The sequence below is a fragment of the Arachis ipaensis genome, chromosome B04 (genome assembly GCF_000816755.2).
Source record: "Arachis ipaensis cultivar K30076 chromosome B04, Araip1.1, whole genome shotgun sequence".
NCBI classification, from domain to species: Eukaryota; Viridiplantae; Streptophyta; class Magnoliopsida; order Fabales; family Fabaceae; genus Arachis; species Arachis ipaensis.
In genome coordinates, this window is record NC_029788.2 from 9,374,346 (window position 1) to 9,393,167 (window position 18,822).

Below are 18,822 nucleotides of genomic sequence, written 5' to 3' on the forward strand. Positions count from 1 at the left end.
CTTATCATTCTGGGATTGCGTCCTTCCCATTCCTGCGATCTCTCCCTTTCAATTTTTTGGGGTTCTCGAAGGATTTTAGCGAACTCCGGGAGTTTGCCATCTCGGATGGCTTGTTCGAGTGCGTCTTTTAAGTAAAAGCAGTCTTGAGTCTTATGTCCATATCCTCTATGATAGTTGTAGTACATGCTTTTATTATCGCTTGTCCGCTCTTTTAGTTGTCGAGCCTTCGGGAGGATGCCTCATTCTTCTATTTGGTGGTAGATCTCCATGATTGGGGTTGTAGGGGCTATAGTTCATGAACTTCCCCACCCTGGGTGGTCGGTTGGGGCGGTGGATTTGTAGTGCTCCTTCGGGTTAACGTTGTCTTTCGGCGGTGGATTATTTTGAGGTGCCGTATTATCGTGCTGCCGTTTTATTGGCTATCAGGATTTGCCTTACCTCTTCGTTATTTATGTATTTCCTTGCAACATTCTGAATTTCATGCATAGTCCAGACTGGTTTGGCGGTAAGGTGCTTTCGAAAATCTTCATTTATGAGCTCATTAGTCAGGCAGAGGCGGGCTACAGAGTCCGTGTACCCGTTGACCGTCAGGCACTCGTCGTTAAACCTGTCGAGGTATTTCCTCATGGGTTCGTCTTGCTTTTGCGTGACTCCGAGCAGGCTGATTGGGTGCTTCGCTTTTGTGATCCTGGTAGTGAACTGTGCCATAAACTTTCTGGATATGTCGTCGAAATTGGCTATCGAGCTATTGGGGAGAGCGTCGAACCACTTGATTGCGAGGCCAACTAGGGTTACTGAGAAGACTTTACACCAAATTGCATAGGTGGCCCCTTCTAAGTTCATCCTGGCCTCAAAGGCCATGAGATGTTCCTATGAGTCCTTCGTTCTCTCGCATTTTATGTCGGTTGGCTTGTCAAAACCCTTTGATAGCTTGGCCTTTAGGATTTTATTGGTGAATGAGGTGGTTTTCATTATCATGTGCTCGCTCCTTGTCCATTTGGAGTTCTGTCGGTGCCTTCTATCGTCGTCGTCGCATCGACACTCTAGCTCTCCAGTGATGCTGCGGTCCCGTTGTTTCCCGAGTCGCCGTTCGAGTGACCTTTTGTTCTTGGTTTTTTGCCGTGATCGACTTCTGGAGGTCGCTTGGCTTGCATGTTCTGGCTGGTATCATTCCTTGGAAGTGACCCAGCCTTCGAGGGTTTATACTCTTTGATAGAGTTCTTTGATTATCTGGATCGCTTTCTCTCTTAGGCTGTTGGTTGCTCTGGTCTTATTGAGTTGGTGATCATCTTCTTTTAGGGGTCGGCTGGCGGTACACGGCGCTGGTTATCCGTCCGTGGGTCGGCAGGAGAACGTCATCTCGTGGTTCGTCCGTCAGGTTCGGTGGGTCTGACTCATGGTGAAGGTTTGAGGATCACTCCTCGAATTCTTCCGTCATGTTGCCAGGACTTGGCAAGTCCCCACAGACAGCGCCAATGTACTAGACTTTGTTAATACGGGTTCTGTGATGGATTATGGACTTGCCGGCCTTGGGTGGTGACTTGAATCGGATCTTGTTGGAATAGTAAAGGATAGTACCTGTAAAGACACTTCGACACTCAAATCATAATGAATCCAAGAGGTATAGGTGAGGGTTAGGAATGTGTCACGTACATGAGGGAGTCCTTGACTCCTTTTATATTGTTTGACGTTGTTATCTTATTTTATTTTGTTAGCTAAGATAAGGAAAGTGTTCAAATTTAAATATTGGTTAGGAGTTTATGGTTAACGAACCAATTTGAGCCACAATAATGACCTGAGCCCGGATAATCGATGGGAGACCCGGGACTAGATCCGGAACAAATTCCATTGCAAACATTCAAGCTCTATAAGCCACTTCCGCCCCTTAAGATGTTTCACTATTAAAAACATGGTTATGGTTATTCTAATAATCCAACATATACTCCAAATGCTAACTAGGAAGAGAGTGTCTACGATTCAAGATCCTTGCCTTAAACTAAGTTTCAGTTAAAGGAACATTAGTTAAAGTTAAAGAGGAGCTATTGTCCCGAACTCATCAAATGATGCCATACTATATGAGCAGATGTATAATCTCTCGGACAATACAAAACAGTTTCAGCTCTTTTTAGGCAACGTAAACATGAGTCATTTTAAGCTAGTGTTGGATAAAATTAAGACTTATATTTACAAAACTTCTTGGTTGCAAAGCCACCAAAGATGCAAATCTTTTACGAGTGAATACTCCATTCGGCCCCTGACAATTATCTCGAAAGGACAACGAGTCCCCAAGAAAAAAAAACACTCAATCCGGTCCCTGATAATTTTTTTTGGGACTGATTAGCCCCTGTGCCAAAAAAAATAACATTGATTTTTTTTAGCACAGGGGCCTCGTTGTCCTTTCGAAGTAATTGTCAGGGGCCGGGTTGGGTTTATTTTTTTTTGTCAGGGGCCGGATTGGGATTTTTTTTGTCAGGGGCCTCAGTTGGTTAATATTGATTAACTAAAAGATGATTTATTATAATTTTTTTATATTAATCAAGAACAATAAGGTAAAAGGTAAAATAAGGAAGTAAAAAAGGTAAAAGGAAAAGGAGAATTAAAAAAGAGTAGGTGGTTTGATTGGGTATGGGGATTTGGACGTCAGTGAGTGGCACGTGCGATACAAACAAGAGAGGAGAAGAAGAATGTTGGACCCACTTGTTTCTCTCCTCTCTTCTCTCTTCATTCAAATCAAACCCCAAACAACACTCCTTCGTGTTTCTTGCTCTTTCTCTTTCTCTCTGGGAAGACACACAGAATCTCAAAATCATCTCTCAAGATCAGAGTTTTTTGTTTTTATCCTCTCTCCGACCTTCATTTCTCATCCCATGGACGCCGCCACTGATGATTGCTGCTCCACCCAGCTCATTGACGGCGACGGCGGCTTCAACGTCTCCGGCCTCGATCACTTCATCAGGAACGTCAAGCTTGCAGCTTGCGGACTTTCCTATGCCGTTGTTGCAATCATGGGTCCTCAGAGTAGCGGTATGTTTCTTCGATTTCGTTATCGTGTGATTCATTCTTTCAATTGGTTACTGCTTCTTTGGAAATTTTGATTCTCCAAGATCTTTTCTTTATGTGGATTTAGCTTGGGAAAGTTCCTTTGAACTTGTATTGAAGTGTTTTTGAGTTCGGTTCTGGGAAATTAATTAGGTTGGGTTATTACTGATTGATTTGTTTGATTGAGTTCTGTGAAGTTCTCTGTTTTTGTTTAGGTCTAGTGGTTTTTGGGTTTGGTTCATTGAATTGAAGTTCCTTCCAAGTGATCCTCTTTGTGTTTTGTGGGACTTTGATATTATCGAGGTTGGATCAATGGCTGGTTTGCTTGATTGAGTTTTCTGAGCTACCGTGTGTTTTAGGTCTAGCCCAGTTTGGGTAAACAACTTAAGTTGCAAGCACACATTCATTGCTGAAGAACAGTTATCAACATGATTTGACTACTTTTCAATATTTTTCAAATAAGTCAACATAGATTTGACAAAGTATGACTTTATTTGGATTTCCTTAAAGTAAGTAAGACAAATATGAGCCTTTCATCACAGAGAAAGGCAACTGAACCCATCAATCCAAGCTCACAAGTGATTGAACCCATTGATCTGAGTTCACCAATTTCCAAAACCCACCACAGAGAAGATGATTTGAAAGAACTTCAATAAGCTAAACCCATATCACTAGCCCATATGGGAAGTAGCAGAAGCTTACTTTTTCTGACTTTTGAATTATGAAAAGTTACAGTATGCGTGTTTGGCACTATTTTAAAAAGAACTTTTAACTTCCCCAAAAATTAATTCATAGCTTTTTGAAGAAGTAGAAATATATGACTTCTCCTCTTCGACAAGTCATTCTATCATTTCCGTAGAAAAAATAACCTCAACAAAAAAAAATCTACTTTCATTCTTGGCTCTGTAAAAAAATACTGGAAATACTGGCCCTCCACCACCATTTTCACCCAAGCTAGAAGCATTGGCCTTCCATAATTTTTCACGTAATGATTTATCTGCTGAAAATATTGACCTTCCACCACCATTTTAAAACAATGTTCCAAATCACCTATTGTATATATTCCTTCCAAATTTTTTTTTATCATTTTACCACTCTATTTTTATTATTAAATTTGTATTTAACATCGTGTGTGGTATAAAATCTCAGTTTTAATTTTATTTTTTTCCATGTGATTTTATTTTTATATAGCTGCTATTATTTTTATAGTTAGTTATAGCAAGTTCTTGACCCAATAAAAGAGGAGGAAATTCTAATAGAAGTAAAAAAAAAATAAAAAACAGCAACAAAATATACATTGACACACATTTCACATTTATTTTTTATTTTTATCTACCATATCATACACAATAAAACAGCAAACACTAACTACACAATAATTTCTTTGGCATTGCCATAAAGATTATTGTGAATTAAAATTTTATTACTATTTACCACATACAAAAACACCGTTATGGGTGAAGTGAAGTAGAACCAGTTTCTACCTAAAAAATGGAACTAATAAGAGAGCAAATAAAGAATTAATTACCTAAACAATTGTAATCTTAGTGATTAGGTTATAGAAAATCAACATTCAATATTGAAAAGTATTTGTTATCATCGTTGTTTTAATATCCATTTTTTGTGGAAAAAAAATGTATTTTTTGAGTTATTTATCCAAATGCTACAACCTTAAAAGTTGCAAGTTATAATTTTAGAGAGAAAGGAATGGAAGGGAAGGATTTGAAGAACTAAAAATAAAAACTCACAATGAATCCCCTTAAGGGTCCCTATTTCCTTTAACTTTTGCTGGCAGTGAGCAGATGGCCAAAGAGAAACAGACAAAAGAACATTAGTCATAAGCCTTATCAATTTTACGATAAATTTGAATCAACCAATATCACTGCATAATATTCAGGTCGACCCAAAACTATAATCTTGTTTCAGAGTGAACCATGATAAACTGCACTCGAGGAGAGGACATGCCTAATTCTCCCAAATAACCTCCGAAAGATTGCCCCACAGGAAAGTTGTAACCTTATAGTTTTTCGCCCTTAATCTAAAAATAACTTCGTTAGATATACTCGTATACAGCTGAGGAGAAAAAATAATGTAAGTTCTGTGTTCTTTGAATGCAGCAAAGGCAACTTAAAAACTCTTATTATTTTTTCATTGTTAACTGGTGATCTCATCTTCCATATTTCATTTTCCAGTGTTAAGTTAGGTGCATTTTCTTAGCTGTACTCCCTCTTCATCTCTCTCACACACACATACAGACACAACAACACACACACACACACATGCCCAAATAGACTTCTGTGATATAATCTTATGCTTTTACTTAATTATCTGAGCAGGGAAGAGCACCTTAATGAACCATCTTTTCCACACAAGCTTCAGGGAGATGGATGCTTTCAAAGGAAGGTTGGGTTCTGAAATTATTGACTTGGTATTGTGGACAGTAAAAGGAACATTACAAGGAAAATAGGGGTGCGTTGGGGGCTGGGGAGTATAAAGAAAGGATGGAAACTGGATGTCATTTGTCATCATCTATAATGCAGTCTATTGTGTCTTAGTTATTTTAAAAGAATTTTTGAATACTGTATTCTTGCAGATCTCAAACAACTAAGGGCATTTGGATAGCAAAGTGTGTGGGGATTGAACCTTGCACAATTGCTATGGATTTAGAGGGTACTGATGGAAGGGAGAGGGGTGAGGTATGTCAGTTTATATTTTTTGTTTCTCCATTTCCTGTGCATTGTTATGCAACTGGCACTTGTCCATGCATAATTGCATATGATCACAAATTTCGAGCCCTAGCTTTTCCTCTACTAACAAATCTCTCTCACTTTCCTGCTTTTTTGTTTTTAAATGTAAATGAGGATGTCTCAACCCGGGTTTGAACCGAGGACATCTTTCCTGCATTTTTATTGATGTGCATTTGATACATATAATATCTTAATTCATATTTGTTTTGTTTTGTTTTTCTTTTTTAAATTAACTTCCAGGATGATACTGCTTTTGAGAAACAGAGTGCTCTTTTTGCTTTGGCAATATCAGATATTGTTCTGATTAATATGTAAGTTACTAGTATAGATCATTGCTTTATTTAATTGGTCAAACGGATCAGAGTATTGGGCAAACAGACTTACACTTAGTAATTTCATGAAGCCTTTGAAAATTACATTGCTCAATAAATACCTAGGTAGAGTTGCAAATTGCTTGGTCTATCTTGGTGCTATACCAGTATCCTTAAAGCTGGACGGCCTGGCTAACTAAATCGCGAACTGGACCCCTTTTGGGGTTCCATTAACTGGAAAAAAAAAAACCAGTGGTAAAAGATTAGAATAATCAATCAAGAACTGACATGTTCTTAGCAGCCCATCCAAATCCTTTCTTACCTTCCTTTGGGTCAAATTAGTGTAAAAAGAACTTAAATGTCGTAAAAAGAACTTAAATGTCATGGGTTATGAAACCTTGTAGTAGATATATCAAAACAACTTTCAGTCCCTTCAACATTTATTGAAGGTTTTATTTTATTCACAGGTGGTGTCATGATATTGGTCGGGAGCAAGCAGCCAATAAACCACTTTTAAAAACAGTTTTTCAGGTAGTTTCCAGCGATGATTTTCCTTCTTGTTGATTTGAGTATGAATTTTCATATAATGGCCTTTCTTTTATCCGTAGGTCATGATGCGTCTATTCAGTCCCCGCAAGACAACATTGCTTTTTGTTATACGTGATAAAACAAGGGTAACACTTTTATCTTTTCTTGGGAATATACCATTGCGTATGTTTATAATTCTACTTAATATTTTAGCATTCTTTTGGCTGTATATGTAGACCCCACTTGAAAATTTGGAGCCTATTCTAAGAGAAGATATTCAAAAGGTATTATTTCCTTTTATTTTCCAAGGATTTTCCTTTGTTGTCTCTTCTTTCCATCATCTGAAATTATTAACGCGGTATGAATTTGTCAGATTTGGGATGCAGTTCCAAAACCCCAAGCTCATAAACATACTCCTCTCAGTGAATTTTTCAATGTAAGAGGATCTGTCTGTCTGTCTTCTCTTTAATGATTCAAAGTATATATCTAATTATTGATTAATGATTCTTCAAATAAAGGTGGAGGTTACTGCTTTGTCAAGCTATGAAGACAAGGAAGAAAAGTTCAAAGAGGAGGTACCCTTTCCTGAAATAGGAGTTCTGTAGGATTTTATGCATGCTTGTTTGTTTGTCATTTTGGAGTACTTTAGTAGTTCAGTATTTATTGCCATTAGACTGGGTTTTGACTATTTTTGCCTATAAATATCTATGCAAATAAATGATGTTTAAACATTTCTGCATTGAACATTTTCTGTTTTATTCTTTGTTCACTTTATTTTTTGGTTTTTCTGCTTCTCCGCGGGCCAACGTGGATCACAGTGTTACACTTACTCATACAGGTTGCACAACTACGGCAGCGTTTCTTCCATTCTATAGCTCCTGGAGGTCTTGCTGGTGATCGACGTGGTGTTGTGCCTGCTTCTGCCTTTTCTATTAGTGCACAGCAAATATGGAAAGTCATCCGAGAGAACAAGGACCTTGATCTTCCGGCTCATAAGGTTTGTTATTAGCTTATGTTTGGGATGTGACATTGGTTTGATCTTCTTATTGATTTGGCTTCTTTTCCATAAATAGGTAATGGTTGCAACTGTGCGTTGTGAAGAGATTGCTGATGAAAAGCTTAGCTGCTTACGCTCTGATGAGGTGCTTATCCATATCCTTCTATTGCAAGTTAAATTAGTTGTTTTTATAATAAGTAGTCATAACGTGAATGATTTGGCCCAGGGTTGGTTGGAATTGGAGGAAGCTGTTCAATCAGGTCCAGTACGAGGTTTTGGGGAAAAGCTGAGCTCCATTATTGATGCCTATCTTTCACAGTAAGTTTCAGATGCGGGAGTTTAGTATTCAAAGATATTCTTGTGTTTGGTAGCTATAATTAAGAGCTTTTCCTACCGATTCTAATGTTACATGCTAATCACAACCATTGAAATGTAGTAATTTTTTGAATTAAATTGAGATACATTTCGTTACTGGATCACTCAGAAGGGTAACACTGCTTTGCTATAGTCTTTACCTTATTCAGAGTTTGTATGATGTAATGATGTGAAAAGAGAATAAAATAAAAAAGTGGATTATGGCCTTTCCAATCTTTTCAAAAGCTTAATAGGTTTGAATCTTTCGAATAGTAGCACTTCCACTTAATAGGTTTGAATCTTCCGAATAGTAGCACTTCCAAATGAATAAAAAAGAGGAGGGAGGTTTTTTTGGGGGGGGGGTGGCAGATTCATTCCACTTGGGTAGAGAAGGATTCAGCTTGTCATTGAAGCTTAAATATTTAGTTGATGTTGTATTACATTTAGACATCATTGTTTTGGGTAATTTAATCACCTTATACAGTTCCAGAGTTCCAGTCTTTCTTTTTATGTGGATAACATCTGATTTCAACAGATATGATGAGGAGGCAATATTCTTTGATGAATCTGTGAGAAATGCAAAACGAAAGCAATTAGAATCCAAGGCATTGGATGTAAGACTGTCTGCTATCTTTTAATTGCTTTATTGATTTATTTCTATTCATTTAGACTAAACTTCAATACTGGCAATATGGGTTGTCTAAATGATTCTATAACCCGGTATTCTAAAATCTTAAGGTAAGCAAATGAGTTCATATCATATAAAAGTAACAATGCGGCAACATTCTTTAATATACACAAGTGCACTTGGTTATTGATCAGAAAATAAGTAGTGAAAACGATGGACTGTGCTGAAAAATTGTTAAGGGCTTCTGAAGACGGACAGAGTGTCCATATTGTGTGTGATACACAAAATTTATATGATCTTTTTTTTTCCCTCAACTTTTCAGTTTGTATACCCTGCTTATACAACATTGCTGGGGCACCTACGTTCTAAAGCTGTAGATGATTTTAAGGCTAAGCTAGAGCAATCACTGAACAACGGAGAAGGATTTGCTTCATCTGTTCGCATGTGGACTGAGTCTATTATGCTAGAGTTTGAAAAAGGATCTGCTGGTAAATAGTCTGATAGAATGCCTTCTTTGCATATACATTGTCACCTGTTACTTTATTTGCATGTTCTAGAATTTATTGCCAAATCTCAAATGCTATGTTTCCCACCGTTATAGTTAATAATACATCACTCCACACATATGGAGAATTCAAGTACTTTAAATGGAGAAAAAATCAATAAGCAGTAACATTTGTTTGATTTATATCAAGTTCTTTAAAGATTTGGATGGTATCAGTTTCCTTTTCATTGTGTCAAGGACGTATATGAATCATTAATGATAGATACTTTTTTATGTTCCTATTTTCTCAAATGAGTTACATTAGCATCTTATGCTCGTATTTTCTCACATTAAAGATACATATTCTCTCATATGGATTTACTTGAAATCTCCTTTTTTTCTTGGTAATCATGTAAAACTTTCATATTGCTGGTGAAGTGCTCACTTCTATTTGGTGCTTTTGTAATTTTGTTTGTACTTTCCAGATGCTGCTGTGAGACAGGCTAGTTGGAGTGCATCAAAAGTCAGAGACAAACTGCATCGCGATATTGAGTCACATGCTTCAACTGTGCGTGACACAAAGTTATCAGAAATAACAACTAAATTTGAGGTAATGGTATCATCACTTCATAAGAGATTAGTCATTTGATGATGTTTCATATCTCTCTGTCAAACACTGAAAGGGAGACCTTTTTTTTGGGCAGAAACAATTGGCCAAGGCCCTGATTGAGCCAGTGGAGTCACTATTTGAAGCAGGTGGAAAAGACACTTGGGTTTCAATAAGGAAGCTTCTTAAACGTGAGACTGAAGCTGCCGTATCAGAACTTTCAGCTTGTATTTCTGGTTTTGAATTGGATGAAGAAACAGTTGAAAGAATGCAACAAAGCTTAAGGGACTATGCAAAACAAATAGTGGAAAATAAAGCAAAAGAAGAGTCAGGAAAGATTCTGATTCGCATGAAGGATAGGTAACAATATTCTAAATATAAATCTTGTCAATTCTTTAATCTATGTACCAAGATGTGTCTGTATTGCAATTTGCTAGATTTATTTTATAAATTGATTGATTTTGGAGTTTGGGAATTGGATAGTAGTAAGGATTGAAACTAGTCATGATGCTTTGCTAAGTATTTGTGAAGTCCTTGAATGATATAGGAGTGCCAGAATTTTTCAAGCAAGAGGATGTTATTGTCAGTGCCAGAATTTTTCAGGACAAGAAATTAGGATAAATTATTAAAAATAAAACTTGCTCGTTACGTTGGCAGTGAATCCTAACCTAGCAGGATAAGGCCTGTTGTTATTGTCTTTTGTCCCCATTTGTTTTTGCTTTTGTTTTTGTAGGATGCCTGTAGTATAGTATTTATCTGGAAGCTTACTGGTATTGTGGTACTTTTCAGATTCTCTACTGTGTTCAATCATGATGCTGATTCACTCCCTAGAGTGTGGACTGGGAAAGAAGATATCAGAGCTATTACTAGGGATGCTCGCTCTGCGGTAATTAATAGCCAATTTGATGATAAATTTTCAGCTTGCCTATACTTGCAAGTATGTTAGAAATCACTTCATTTAGCACCATTTAATGTTTTTTCTACTGCCTTGTATCAGTCGCTGAAGCTTCTATCAGATATGGCTGCTATACGCTTGGAGGATGAGAAGCCAGATCACATTGAAAATGTACTTCAGTCATCTCTCATTGATAGACCTGCTGGTGCAATATCTTCCCAAAATAGAATTGAAGGGCCTACAGATCCACTGGCTTCAAGCACGTGGGAGGAGGTACAACTATATGCGAATATTTGTGGTATTCCTGTTAATGTTGTAGAGAAAGCTATTATTTCTGAGCATCTGTTATAAATGTAGGTTCATCCAAAAGACACACTTATCACTCCGGTGCATTGCAAGTCCTTGTGGAGACAGTTCCAGGGAGAAACTGAATATACAGTTACCCAGGCTATTTCAGCTCAGGTAAAAGCATAAAAAACTATTCTTCACTTTAACTTTTCCCCCCTTACCTTTCTTAACTGAACCTTTGGTGCAATTTTAAACTTCTAATCGAATTGTCTGCTTATAAGTATTCCCTGATTGTTAATGTTTTGGCTAAAATTAGGGTCTGTATGGTAAATATATGCTGTGTGTTAGTTACTGAGAAAGAGGGGATGGTTTTTACATAGTGTGCAAATTATAATATTGGACTACAATTTCTTTTGCTGGACAGAAAAATCCTATAAAAAGCTGAATTGGTATTAGTTATTGGAGTAACATCTATAATCCTTTTTTCGTTGTTTTGGTTGTGGGTTCAGGAGGCCTACAAGAGGAGTAACAATTGGCTACCTCCTCCATGGGCAATAATGGCTATGGTCATCCTTGGTTTTAATGAATTTATGCTGCTTCTAAAGTAAGTCATCACCTAAGTCTGAACCGTATCTTTGTTGTTATCATAATTAGAGTTTATCTAATTAGCTGATTATCCGAGACAATTCTCTTCATAATTGTGGAATGGATTGGAACCTATTTCCCTCTGTTTAATAGTTTTCTGACTTTACGCGTGAAACAGAAATCCTCTCTACCTGATGATTATATTTGTTGCCTATCTAATCGGGAAGGCCCTTTGGGTACAAATGGACATAGCTGGCGAATTTCGGCATGGCGCGGTATGATTGGACTTCCTCTTTCACTCTTCTCCTGAATTGGGATTCTCTATTCTCTCTAATATTTTGTTTGAAGGGTGTGTTTGCGAGTTTTGAATTTTCTCGCAAACTTTGTTCCCCAATTTTTTTTTTTGATCTTAATTTACAATGTTGGAAATGATTTGTAAAAGCAGTAACTAACATAAGAGCGAGCTAGTGAGATGATGTCAGTTACCATGTTTTCTTTGCAGCTTCCTGGTCTTCTATCCCTTTCGTCGAAGTTTGTGCCGACAATTATGAACATTCTTAAACGTCTCGCTGAAGAAGCTCAGGCGAACTCGACACCTGGAGGGTCAGAATCACAAAATGCAGATGCTCCGGTATCAAGAAATCAAATGCAAAATTCTGATAGGGTATCAAGCACGCTCTCCAATTCTTCTGTATCCAGTGTTGGCTCATCTGGCATTGATCAAGAATACTCATCACCAAACTTGTCTCAAAGACGAAGAACAAACCTTCCAGAAGCTGAATTTTCTTGAGGGTTATTGTTATAGCATTCAAATAGGATCCATGTATCAGTTACGTTTTCTTTCCAGTGTCAGTTTTGCATTTTATTTTATTTTATTTTTTGGGTATACAGCATCAGTTTTTTGTTTACTTTATCTACGTTACTCTTCCTTTCTATTAATATTTATGCGTTATAGCTTGTAATTATCAGAAAATATATGAAGGGGAGGAACCCCTATTGGGGTTCAAGTTCAACTATTCAATAATATATGGAAGTCATATCAAAGACCGTTAAAAATAATTAAATAATACGAGCGTTCAGTTTGTTAAAAACTTAAAATTATTAGCTATTACTATTAGTGAAGATATGTTTAAATAATATTCAGAGCCAAGATTTTCATTTTGGGTATTACTGTTAATATCCTTACGATACATATTACCGTGAAAAATGATATATATTCAATCTTATTCTTTATTAAAAAATCTGCATGTAGTGAGAATATATGATATCTTTTCAATTATATTTTTTATCCGTCAGAATATTAATTCACTCAAACAGCGTAACACCTCTGCCCCTTTCTCTTCTCTCTCACTCTCACACCAAAATGAATCTCTAATTTCATCCAATTAATCCTATCAGGACAAACACCGCCGCTACGTCAGCCCCCAGCCGCCGCCACTCTTCTCTTCATCACCGTTTCTGTGCTTGTTGTGAAATCCCACCAGCCACCGTCACCCCAGCCCGCCTCTGTGATCGTCGTCGTCGGCAGTGACAGAGGGTGCCATCGTCATCGTCGTCCTCGATCCTCTTCTCCTCTACATCACGCAAACGGTTACTCAATCCTCTTCAAGGGCGTCCTCTCCTCCGTGAATCTCTGCCCGGGGCCTCGCCTGGAATCTGCGTCCTCTCCTCCGTGAATCTCTGCCCGGGGCCTCGCCTGGAATCTCTGCTCGGGGCCTCGCCGTTGCAAACTGATCCTCTTCTGAGCTTACTGTCACCGCCGTTCCTCCCTCACCGTGTCTCTAGTAAGCCGCTGCTTCTTCAGTTTCGATTTTTAAGATTATGGCTTCTGACTTGATTTTTTTTTACTAGATTCTGAGTTGGGATTGTGTTCTGAGTTAGGTTGTTGCTTAATGTGATTCTGAATTTAGTATGGATTGTTTCACTTAGTTTTTCTGTTTCTGGATTTTTTGTATTTGGAGGATGAGTTGTTTATATTATGAGTTTTTGTTGTTGAAAATCATTGATTTTGTTGAACCTAGTTAGGATTTGGTTAGTTATAAGAGGCTTGTTGCATTCTAATGGCCATTTCAGGCAGATGCAAGTGTCGAGATTTAGGAGCACGCAGTGGTCTTCCATATCGTGTTGATGACCCACGCATGCTTCCTTCCTACAGTAGATTTTCTTCCCGTTATGTTTTTTTCCACAATAAGTGATTTCATCAATGTCTTTTTCAATTGAATTGTATATTAGCAACCCAAAAAGGATAATTGAATTATATATTAAGAGAATTGACGTTGAATAATTAGCCTTGACTTGACAATGTTGCTTGCAAGATCTTTAATTTCTAGCAGTTTGAGTGGAAATTCTTTGTCTCGTTTAGTTGTTTTAAAGTCATCAATAAATTTAGTAAAAATTAAGCCATTTAGTTTTCAATTTAACTCAATCAGAATACTATCAATGAATTTTTCGCCTTCAATTTTTATTATATCTTATATTTTTATATACTAATGGATATTTTATAGTAATATGCATTACTCTATAATGGTCATAATCATAATAATACATTCTTTAAAGAACAATATTTAAAATTGTGAAATTGTGAACTTTTAATACTAAATTATGAATAATTTATTATGTAAAATTGTAAAATTTTGAATTTTATTAAGTTAGAAATTATTGAATTTATATATTTAAAGTTTTATATATAGGTTTTTTATTAATTTTATTTAATATTTAATTAAACCGGTTGAACTCCGGTTGAATCTTTGAACCAGTGAACCAGTGACTCTATCGGTTCATTGACCGATTTGGTTCTCGTAACCTTGGTTCTAAAGTACTTGTTATAATTGTAGTACTATTTTAATTTATTATGTGTTTTGAGGTTGAAATTGTTAATTTTGAATGCGTATATTTGAGTAAATATATATATTATATATGATATATATACATATTTTAAAAAAAAATTGTAATAGGTAAACTCTTACAAGTCTATGAGTCGAGTCTAGGTCAGTTTCACGAGTTTTAAACTCGCGAGTTTGACAATCTTGAGTGCAAGATATTAAAGGCTTCATTCCACTTTGGTGTGCTTGATAAATGCAACTTCCATGTTATTGGTAATCCTAAATTTTTCAACCATTTTGCTTTCCATTCTACTTGCTTATTCTTCTCTTGTGAAATTCATCCTGTTTTTGCTCTAGGAATGTATGTAATAGTTTAATGCTTTGAGATTTTATCTTTCTTGTTTTTCTGTTTTTATTTTCTTTACACCTTTCAGATCAGACAGAAGAGGAGGAAAAATGGTGAAATCATCACAATATGAAAGATTCTCAAAGGATTTTGTAATGGGAGGGGTAGCAGCAATCATATCGAAGAGTGCCGTCAAAAGCATTTTTGGGCAATCCAAAGAGAGAGATGGGTACATTAAGTGGTTTGCTGGAAATGTGGCTTCAGGAAGTGCCGCGGGAGCAACTACTTCACTGCTTCTTTATCATTTAGATTATGCACGAACACGATTGGGCACTGATGCATTGGAGTGCCGTGCTACCGGTCAGCGCCAGTTTAAGGGGCTAGTTGATGTGTACCGTAAAACCTTGTTAAGTGATGGAGTTGTTGGCTTGTACAGGGGATTTGGGGTGTCAATAGTGGGAATCACAATGTATCGAGGGATGTATTTCGGGATTTATGACACCGTGAAGCCTATCATTTTAGTTGGGCCTTTCGAGGTAAGAAGTACTTATATTTTTGAACGAGAGCTCAATGTTTCACAATGAATAGGAAAAGTTCTAGTTGATACTTGATGCTTTAACTGAAAATTCTTATGGTATCTTGACAAGTAGTCTGATTAGTCTGTTTCAGTTTAACAATAATATGTGGGTCCAATGTTGAAGTGACCCTTGATTAAGCAGGTTTCCATGATGATCAAACCCTTGAGTTTGAGTATTCATCTTCAGGACATTTAGCAAGTCAGATAACAGTATTTCAGATGACTAGTCACTTAGCACTAGTTCAGTTCTTTGATGATCCTTCTTTCTAATTTGAGCCTTTCTCATTTATTTCTCCACAGGGAAATTTCTTTGCTAGTTTCTTCTTAGGTTGGAGCATTACAACATCAGCTGGGGTTTGTGCATACCCGTTCGACACACTGCGTCGGAGAATGATGCTAACATCTGGACAACCAAACAAGTATTATAACGCAAGGCATGCATTTCGTGAGATTATTCGTCAAGAGGGTTTTTTAGCTCTATTCCGAGGTGTTACCGCAAATATGCTTCTTGGTGTCGCAGGAGCTGGGGTGCTTGCTGGATATGATCAGCTCAACTGCTTCTCATCTAGGCACTAGTATGCAGGTTCTGAGGGAGAAATACAATTTGAACCTAGAAAACCTATTTACCATTTAACTTGACTTCAAAGTGCAATTCATTTATATTCTGGACTGGGAGACATTCATTATTTTGTTAACACAATTCATTTACTTTTTATAGGAGATAAAATGATAGAAGATAAATATTAGCATATTGTTTATTCTTATATACGTACTCAATTTCTAAACTTTAATCATTGTGTATCGGATAATATTTCAAGATTTTGACCAATGAGCTTATGAAATAAAATGAAGAGAATAAACCAAAGCGAGGCTGCCATTGATCAGGAAGTAAAAACTGTTATGATTAGGAAGATAAACAGCAACAAGTGGAATCGTACTACTGGAGCAAATAATTGAAGAACCCAAAGAGCTTAAAATTATTGATTCTTGGTGGTACATGTTTAGTTTTCATCATCTTGGTCTTCTTCAGGGGAGGCATCTTGGTACTGCTGATACTCTGCAACAAGATTGTTCATTTTGCTCTCCGCTTCGGTGAACTCCATCTCATCCATTCCTTCTCCAGTGTACCAGTGCAAGAAGGCCTTTCTTCTGAACATGGCAGCAAACTGCTCACCCACTTTTGTTGGCAATTCAACTTCCATACAAGAGATGTTCAGAAGAGTGAGCGAGCAGTTTGCTGCCATGTTCAAAAGAAAGGCTTTCTTGTAATGGTACACTTTTGTTGGCAATTCAACTTCCATACAAGAGATGTTCAGTAGAGTGAGCGAGCAGTTTGCTGCCATGTTCAGAAGAAAGGCCTTCTTGCAATGGTACACTGGAGAAGGAATGGATGAGATGGAGTTCACCGAAGCGGAGAGCAACATGAAGGATCTTGTTGCAGAGTATCAGCAGTACCAAGATGATGAAAGCTGAACATGTACCACCAAGCACCATTAATCAATAATTTTAAGCTCTTTGAGTTCTTCAATTATTTGCTCCAGTAGTACGATTCCACTTGTTGCTGTTTATCTTCCTAATCATAATAGTTTTAGTTTTTACTTCCTGATCAATGTCAGCCTCGTTTTGGTTTATTCTCTTCATTTTCTTTCATAAGCTCATTGGTCAAAATCTTGAAATACTATCCGATACACAATGATTAAGGTTTAGAAATTGAGTATGTATATCAGAATAAACAATATGCTAATATTTATCTTCTATCATTTTATCTCCTATAAAAAAGTAAATGAATTGTGTTAAGAAAATAATAGATGTCAAACCATGTATAATATTCACAGTCCAGAATATAAATGAATTGCACTTTGAAGTCAAGCTAAATGGTAGATAGGTTTTCTAGGTTCAAATTGTATTTCTCTCTCAGAACCTGCATACTAGTGCCTAGATGAGAAGCACAACTGATCATATCCAGCGAGCACCCCAGCTCCTGCGACACCAAGGAGCATATTTGTAGTAACACCTCGGAATAGAGCTAAAAAACCCTCTTAACGAACAATCTCACGAAATGCATGCCTTGCGTTATAATACTTGTTTGGTTGTCCAGATGTTAGCATCATTCTCCGACGCAGTGTGTCGAACGGGTATGCACAAACCCCTGCTGATGTTGTAATGCTCCAACCTAAGAAGAAACTAGCAAAGAAATTTCCCTGTGGAGAAATAAATGAGAAAGGCTCATATTAGAAAGAAGGATCATCAAAGAACTGAACTAGTGCTAAGTGACTAGTCATCTGAAATACTGTTATCTGACTTGCTAAATGTCCTGAAGATGAATACTCAAACTCAAGGGTTTGATCATCATGGAAACCTGCGTAATCAAGGGTCACTTCAACATTGGACCCACATATTATTGTGAAACTGAAACAGACTAAACAGACTAATTGTTAAGATACCATAAGAATTTTCAGTTAAAGCATCAAGTATCAACTAGAACTTTTCCTATTTATTGTGAAACATTGAGCTCTCGTTCAAAAATATAAGTACTTCTTACCTTGAAAGGCCCAACTAAAATGACAGGCTTCACGGTGTCATAGATCCCGAAGTACATTCCTCGGTACATTGTGATTCCCACTATTGACACCCCAAATCCCCTGTACAAGCCAACAACTCCATCACTTAACAAGGTTTTACGGTACACATCAACTAGCCCCTTAAACTGGCGCTGACCGGTAGCACAGCACTCCAATGCATCAGTGCCCAATCGTGTTCGTGCATAATCTAAATGATAAAGAAGCAGTGAAGTAGTTGCTCCTGCGGCACTTCCTGAAGCCACATTTCCAGCAAACCACTTAATGTACCCATCTCTCTCTTTGGATTGCCCAAAAATGCTTTTGAAGTAACCTTTGAATGCAAAATTGAAAGCCTATAGACCAATCAACTGTTTGCTCAAACATTATTTCAAACAAACACAGAAAACCATTATTTGAAAGTTGATACACAATCACATTATTGATGGGAATATACAACAATAAAAACAAATAGTCTTCTATATGTATTGCCCATTATTTGATTTTAGTGCCAATACCTTGCTGATGCTATTAGACATGCATTGACAATAAAAGCACATAGAAGGCTTCCAGTGTTAATTGCAAACAAACTGGACACATTTCAGAAAAATGAGATTGGGTATTACAACACATATTTGCATCATCCCACCAAAATGTAATAGAATAACATATTTCCTCTTAGAGAAATGATAGAGTTGTCTCCGTGTGATCTTAAGGTCACGGGTTCAAGCGTGGAAACAACTACTAATATAAATATCATGTTAAACTGTGTACATTACACACTTTGGATGCGGCCCTTCCCCGGACCCTGCGTTAATGCGGGATGCTTGTGCAGACCGAACTCAATACAAGATGGATACAAATGCAGCACATGCCAGATTCATGCTATATTTTCTATTTCCACTTCCTTATTTTATCTATATTACTAAGAGATACATGGAAAAGTAATAAAAACTGTGGAAGATTACAATGAACCATGACCTATTTACTTCACAAACTTGAGAAGGGTCTAGAGTTGTCTAATACCAATCAAGATGTCAATGAAGTGAATAACTC

The 18,822-nt window shown here is 37.0% G+C and overlaps 4 protein-coding genes across 5 annotated transcripts in view; 2 read left to right on the plus strand and 2 right to left on the minus strand.

The window, feature by feature from the left end:
* LOC107638807 (protein ROOT HAIR DEFECTIVE 3 homolog 2) lies at positions 2,707-12,487 on the plus strand. Of its 2 annotated transcripts, XM_016342204.2 has the most exons (22): positions 2,707-3,024; positions 5,376-5,442; positions 5,633-5,735; positions 6,027-6,097; positions 6,565-6,628; positions 6,706-6,771; positions 6,862-6,909; positions 6,999-7,061; positions 7,144-7,200; positions 7,464-7,622; positions 7,699-7,767; positions 7,849-7,940; positions 8,512-8,590; positions 8,927-9,092; positions 9,574-9,698; positions 9,793-10,055; positions 10,485-10,581; positions 10,693-10,863; positions 10,948-11,052; positions 11,388-11,482; positions 11,642-11,738; positions 11,966-12,487. In XM_016342204.2, the coding sequence occupies exons 1-22, from the start codon at positions 2,868-2,870 to the stop codon at positions 12,251-12,253; spliced, it is 2,502 nt and encodes an 833-aa protein (XP_016197690.1). In that variant the 5' UTR covers positions 2,707-2,867; the 3' UTR covers positions 12,254-12,487. The 2 variants fall into 2 exon arrangements, with proteins under 2 accessions (XP_016197690.1, XP_020976360.1); XM_021120701.1 differs by lacking the exons at positions 2,707-3,024; positions 5,376-5,442 and adding an exon at positions 5,490-5,508 and having other exon boundaries at positions 11,966-12,411.
* Positions 12,684-15,959, plus strand: LOC107638811 (ADP,ATP carrier protein ER-ANT1). Its single transcript, XM_016342208.2, has 3 exons — positions 12,684-13,247; positions 14,720-15,167; positions 15,509-15,959. The coding sequence occupies exons 2-3, from the start codon at positions 14,742-14,744 to the stop codon at positions 15,782-15,784; spliced, it is 702 nt and encodes a 233-aa protein (XP_016197694.1). The 5' UTR covers positions 12,684-13,247; positions 14,720-14,741; the 3' UTR covers positions 15,785-15,959.
* On the minus strand, positions 15,852-17,437 carry LOC110270889 (tubulin beta chain-like). The gene has a single exon (XM_021120704.1). The coding sequence runs from the start codon at positions 16,630-16,632 to the stop codon at positions 16,210-16,212; it is 423 nt and encodes a 140-aa protein (XP_020976363.1). The 5' UTR covers positions 16,633-17,437; the 3' UTR covers positions 15,852-16,209.
* The window catches only part of LOC110270890 (ADP,ATP carrier protein ER-ANT1-like), a 1,845-nt gene continuing 469 nt past the window's right edge, over positions 17,447-18,822 (minus strand). Inside the window, exon 2 of the mRNA XM_021120705.1 lies at positions 17,447-18,115. Coding sequence (XP_020976364.1) covers positions 17,978-18,115 — 138 coding nt within the window. The 3' untranslated portion in view covers positions 17,447-17,977. The remainder of the gene's footprint in view (positions 18,116-18,822) is intronic.

Bases quoted from the DNA above. Each gene is read 5' to 3' on its own strand.
- LOC110270889 (XM_021120704.1), bottom strand. From the start codon at position 16,632: ATGTTGCTCTCCGCTTCGGTGAACTCCATCTCATCCATTCCTTCTCCA.
- LOC107638811 (XM_016342208.2), top strand. From the start codon at position 14,742: ATGGTGAAATCATCACAATATGAAAGATTCTCAAAGGATTTTGTAATG. The intron at 15,168-15,508 runs GTAAGAAGTACT...ATTTCTCCACAG, and splicing joins TTTTAGTTGGGCCTTTCGAG to GGAAATTTCTTTGCTAGTTT.
- LOC107638807 (XM_016342204.2), top strand. From the start codon at position 2,868: ATGGACGCCGCCACTGATGATTGCTGCTCCACCCAGCTCATTGACGGC. The intron at 11,053-11,387 runs GTAAAAGCATAA...TTGTGGGTTCAG, and splicing joins CCCAGGCTATTTCAGCTCAG to GAGGCCTACAAGAGGAGTAA. The intron at 11,483-11,641 runs GTAAGTCATCAC...CGCGTGAAACAG, and splicing joins GAATTTATGCTGCTTCTAAA to AAATCCTCTCTACCTGATGA.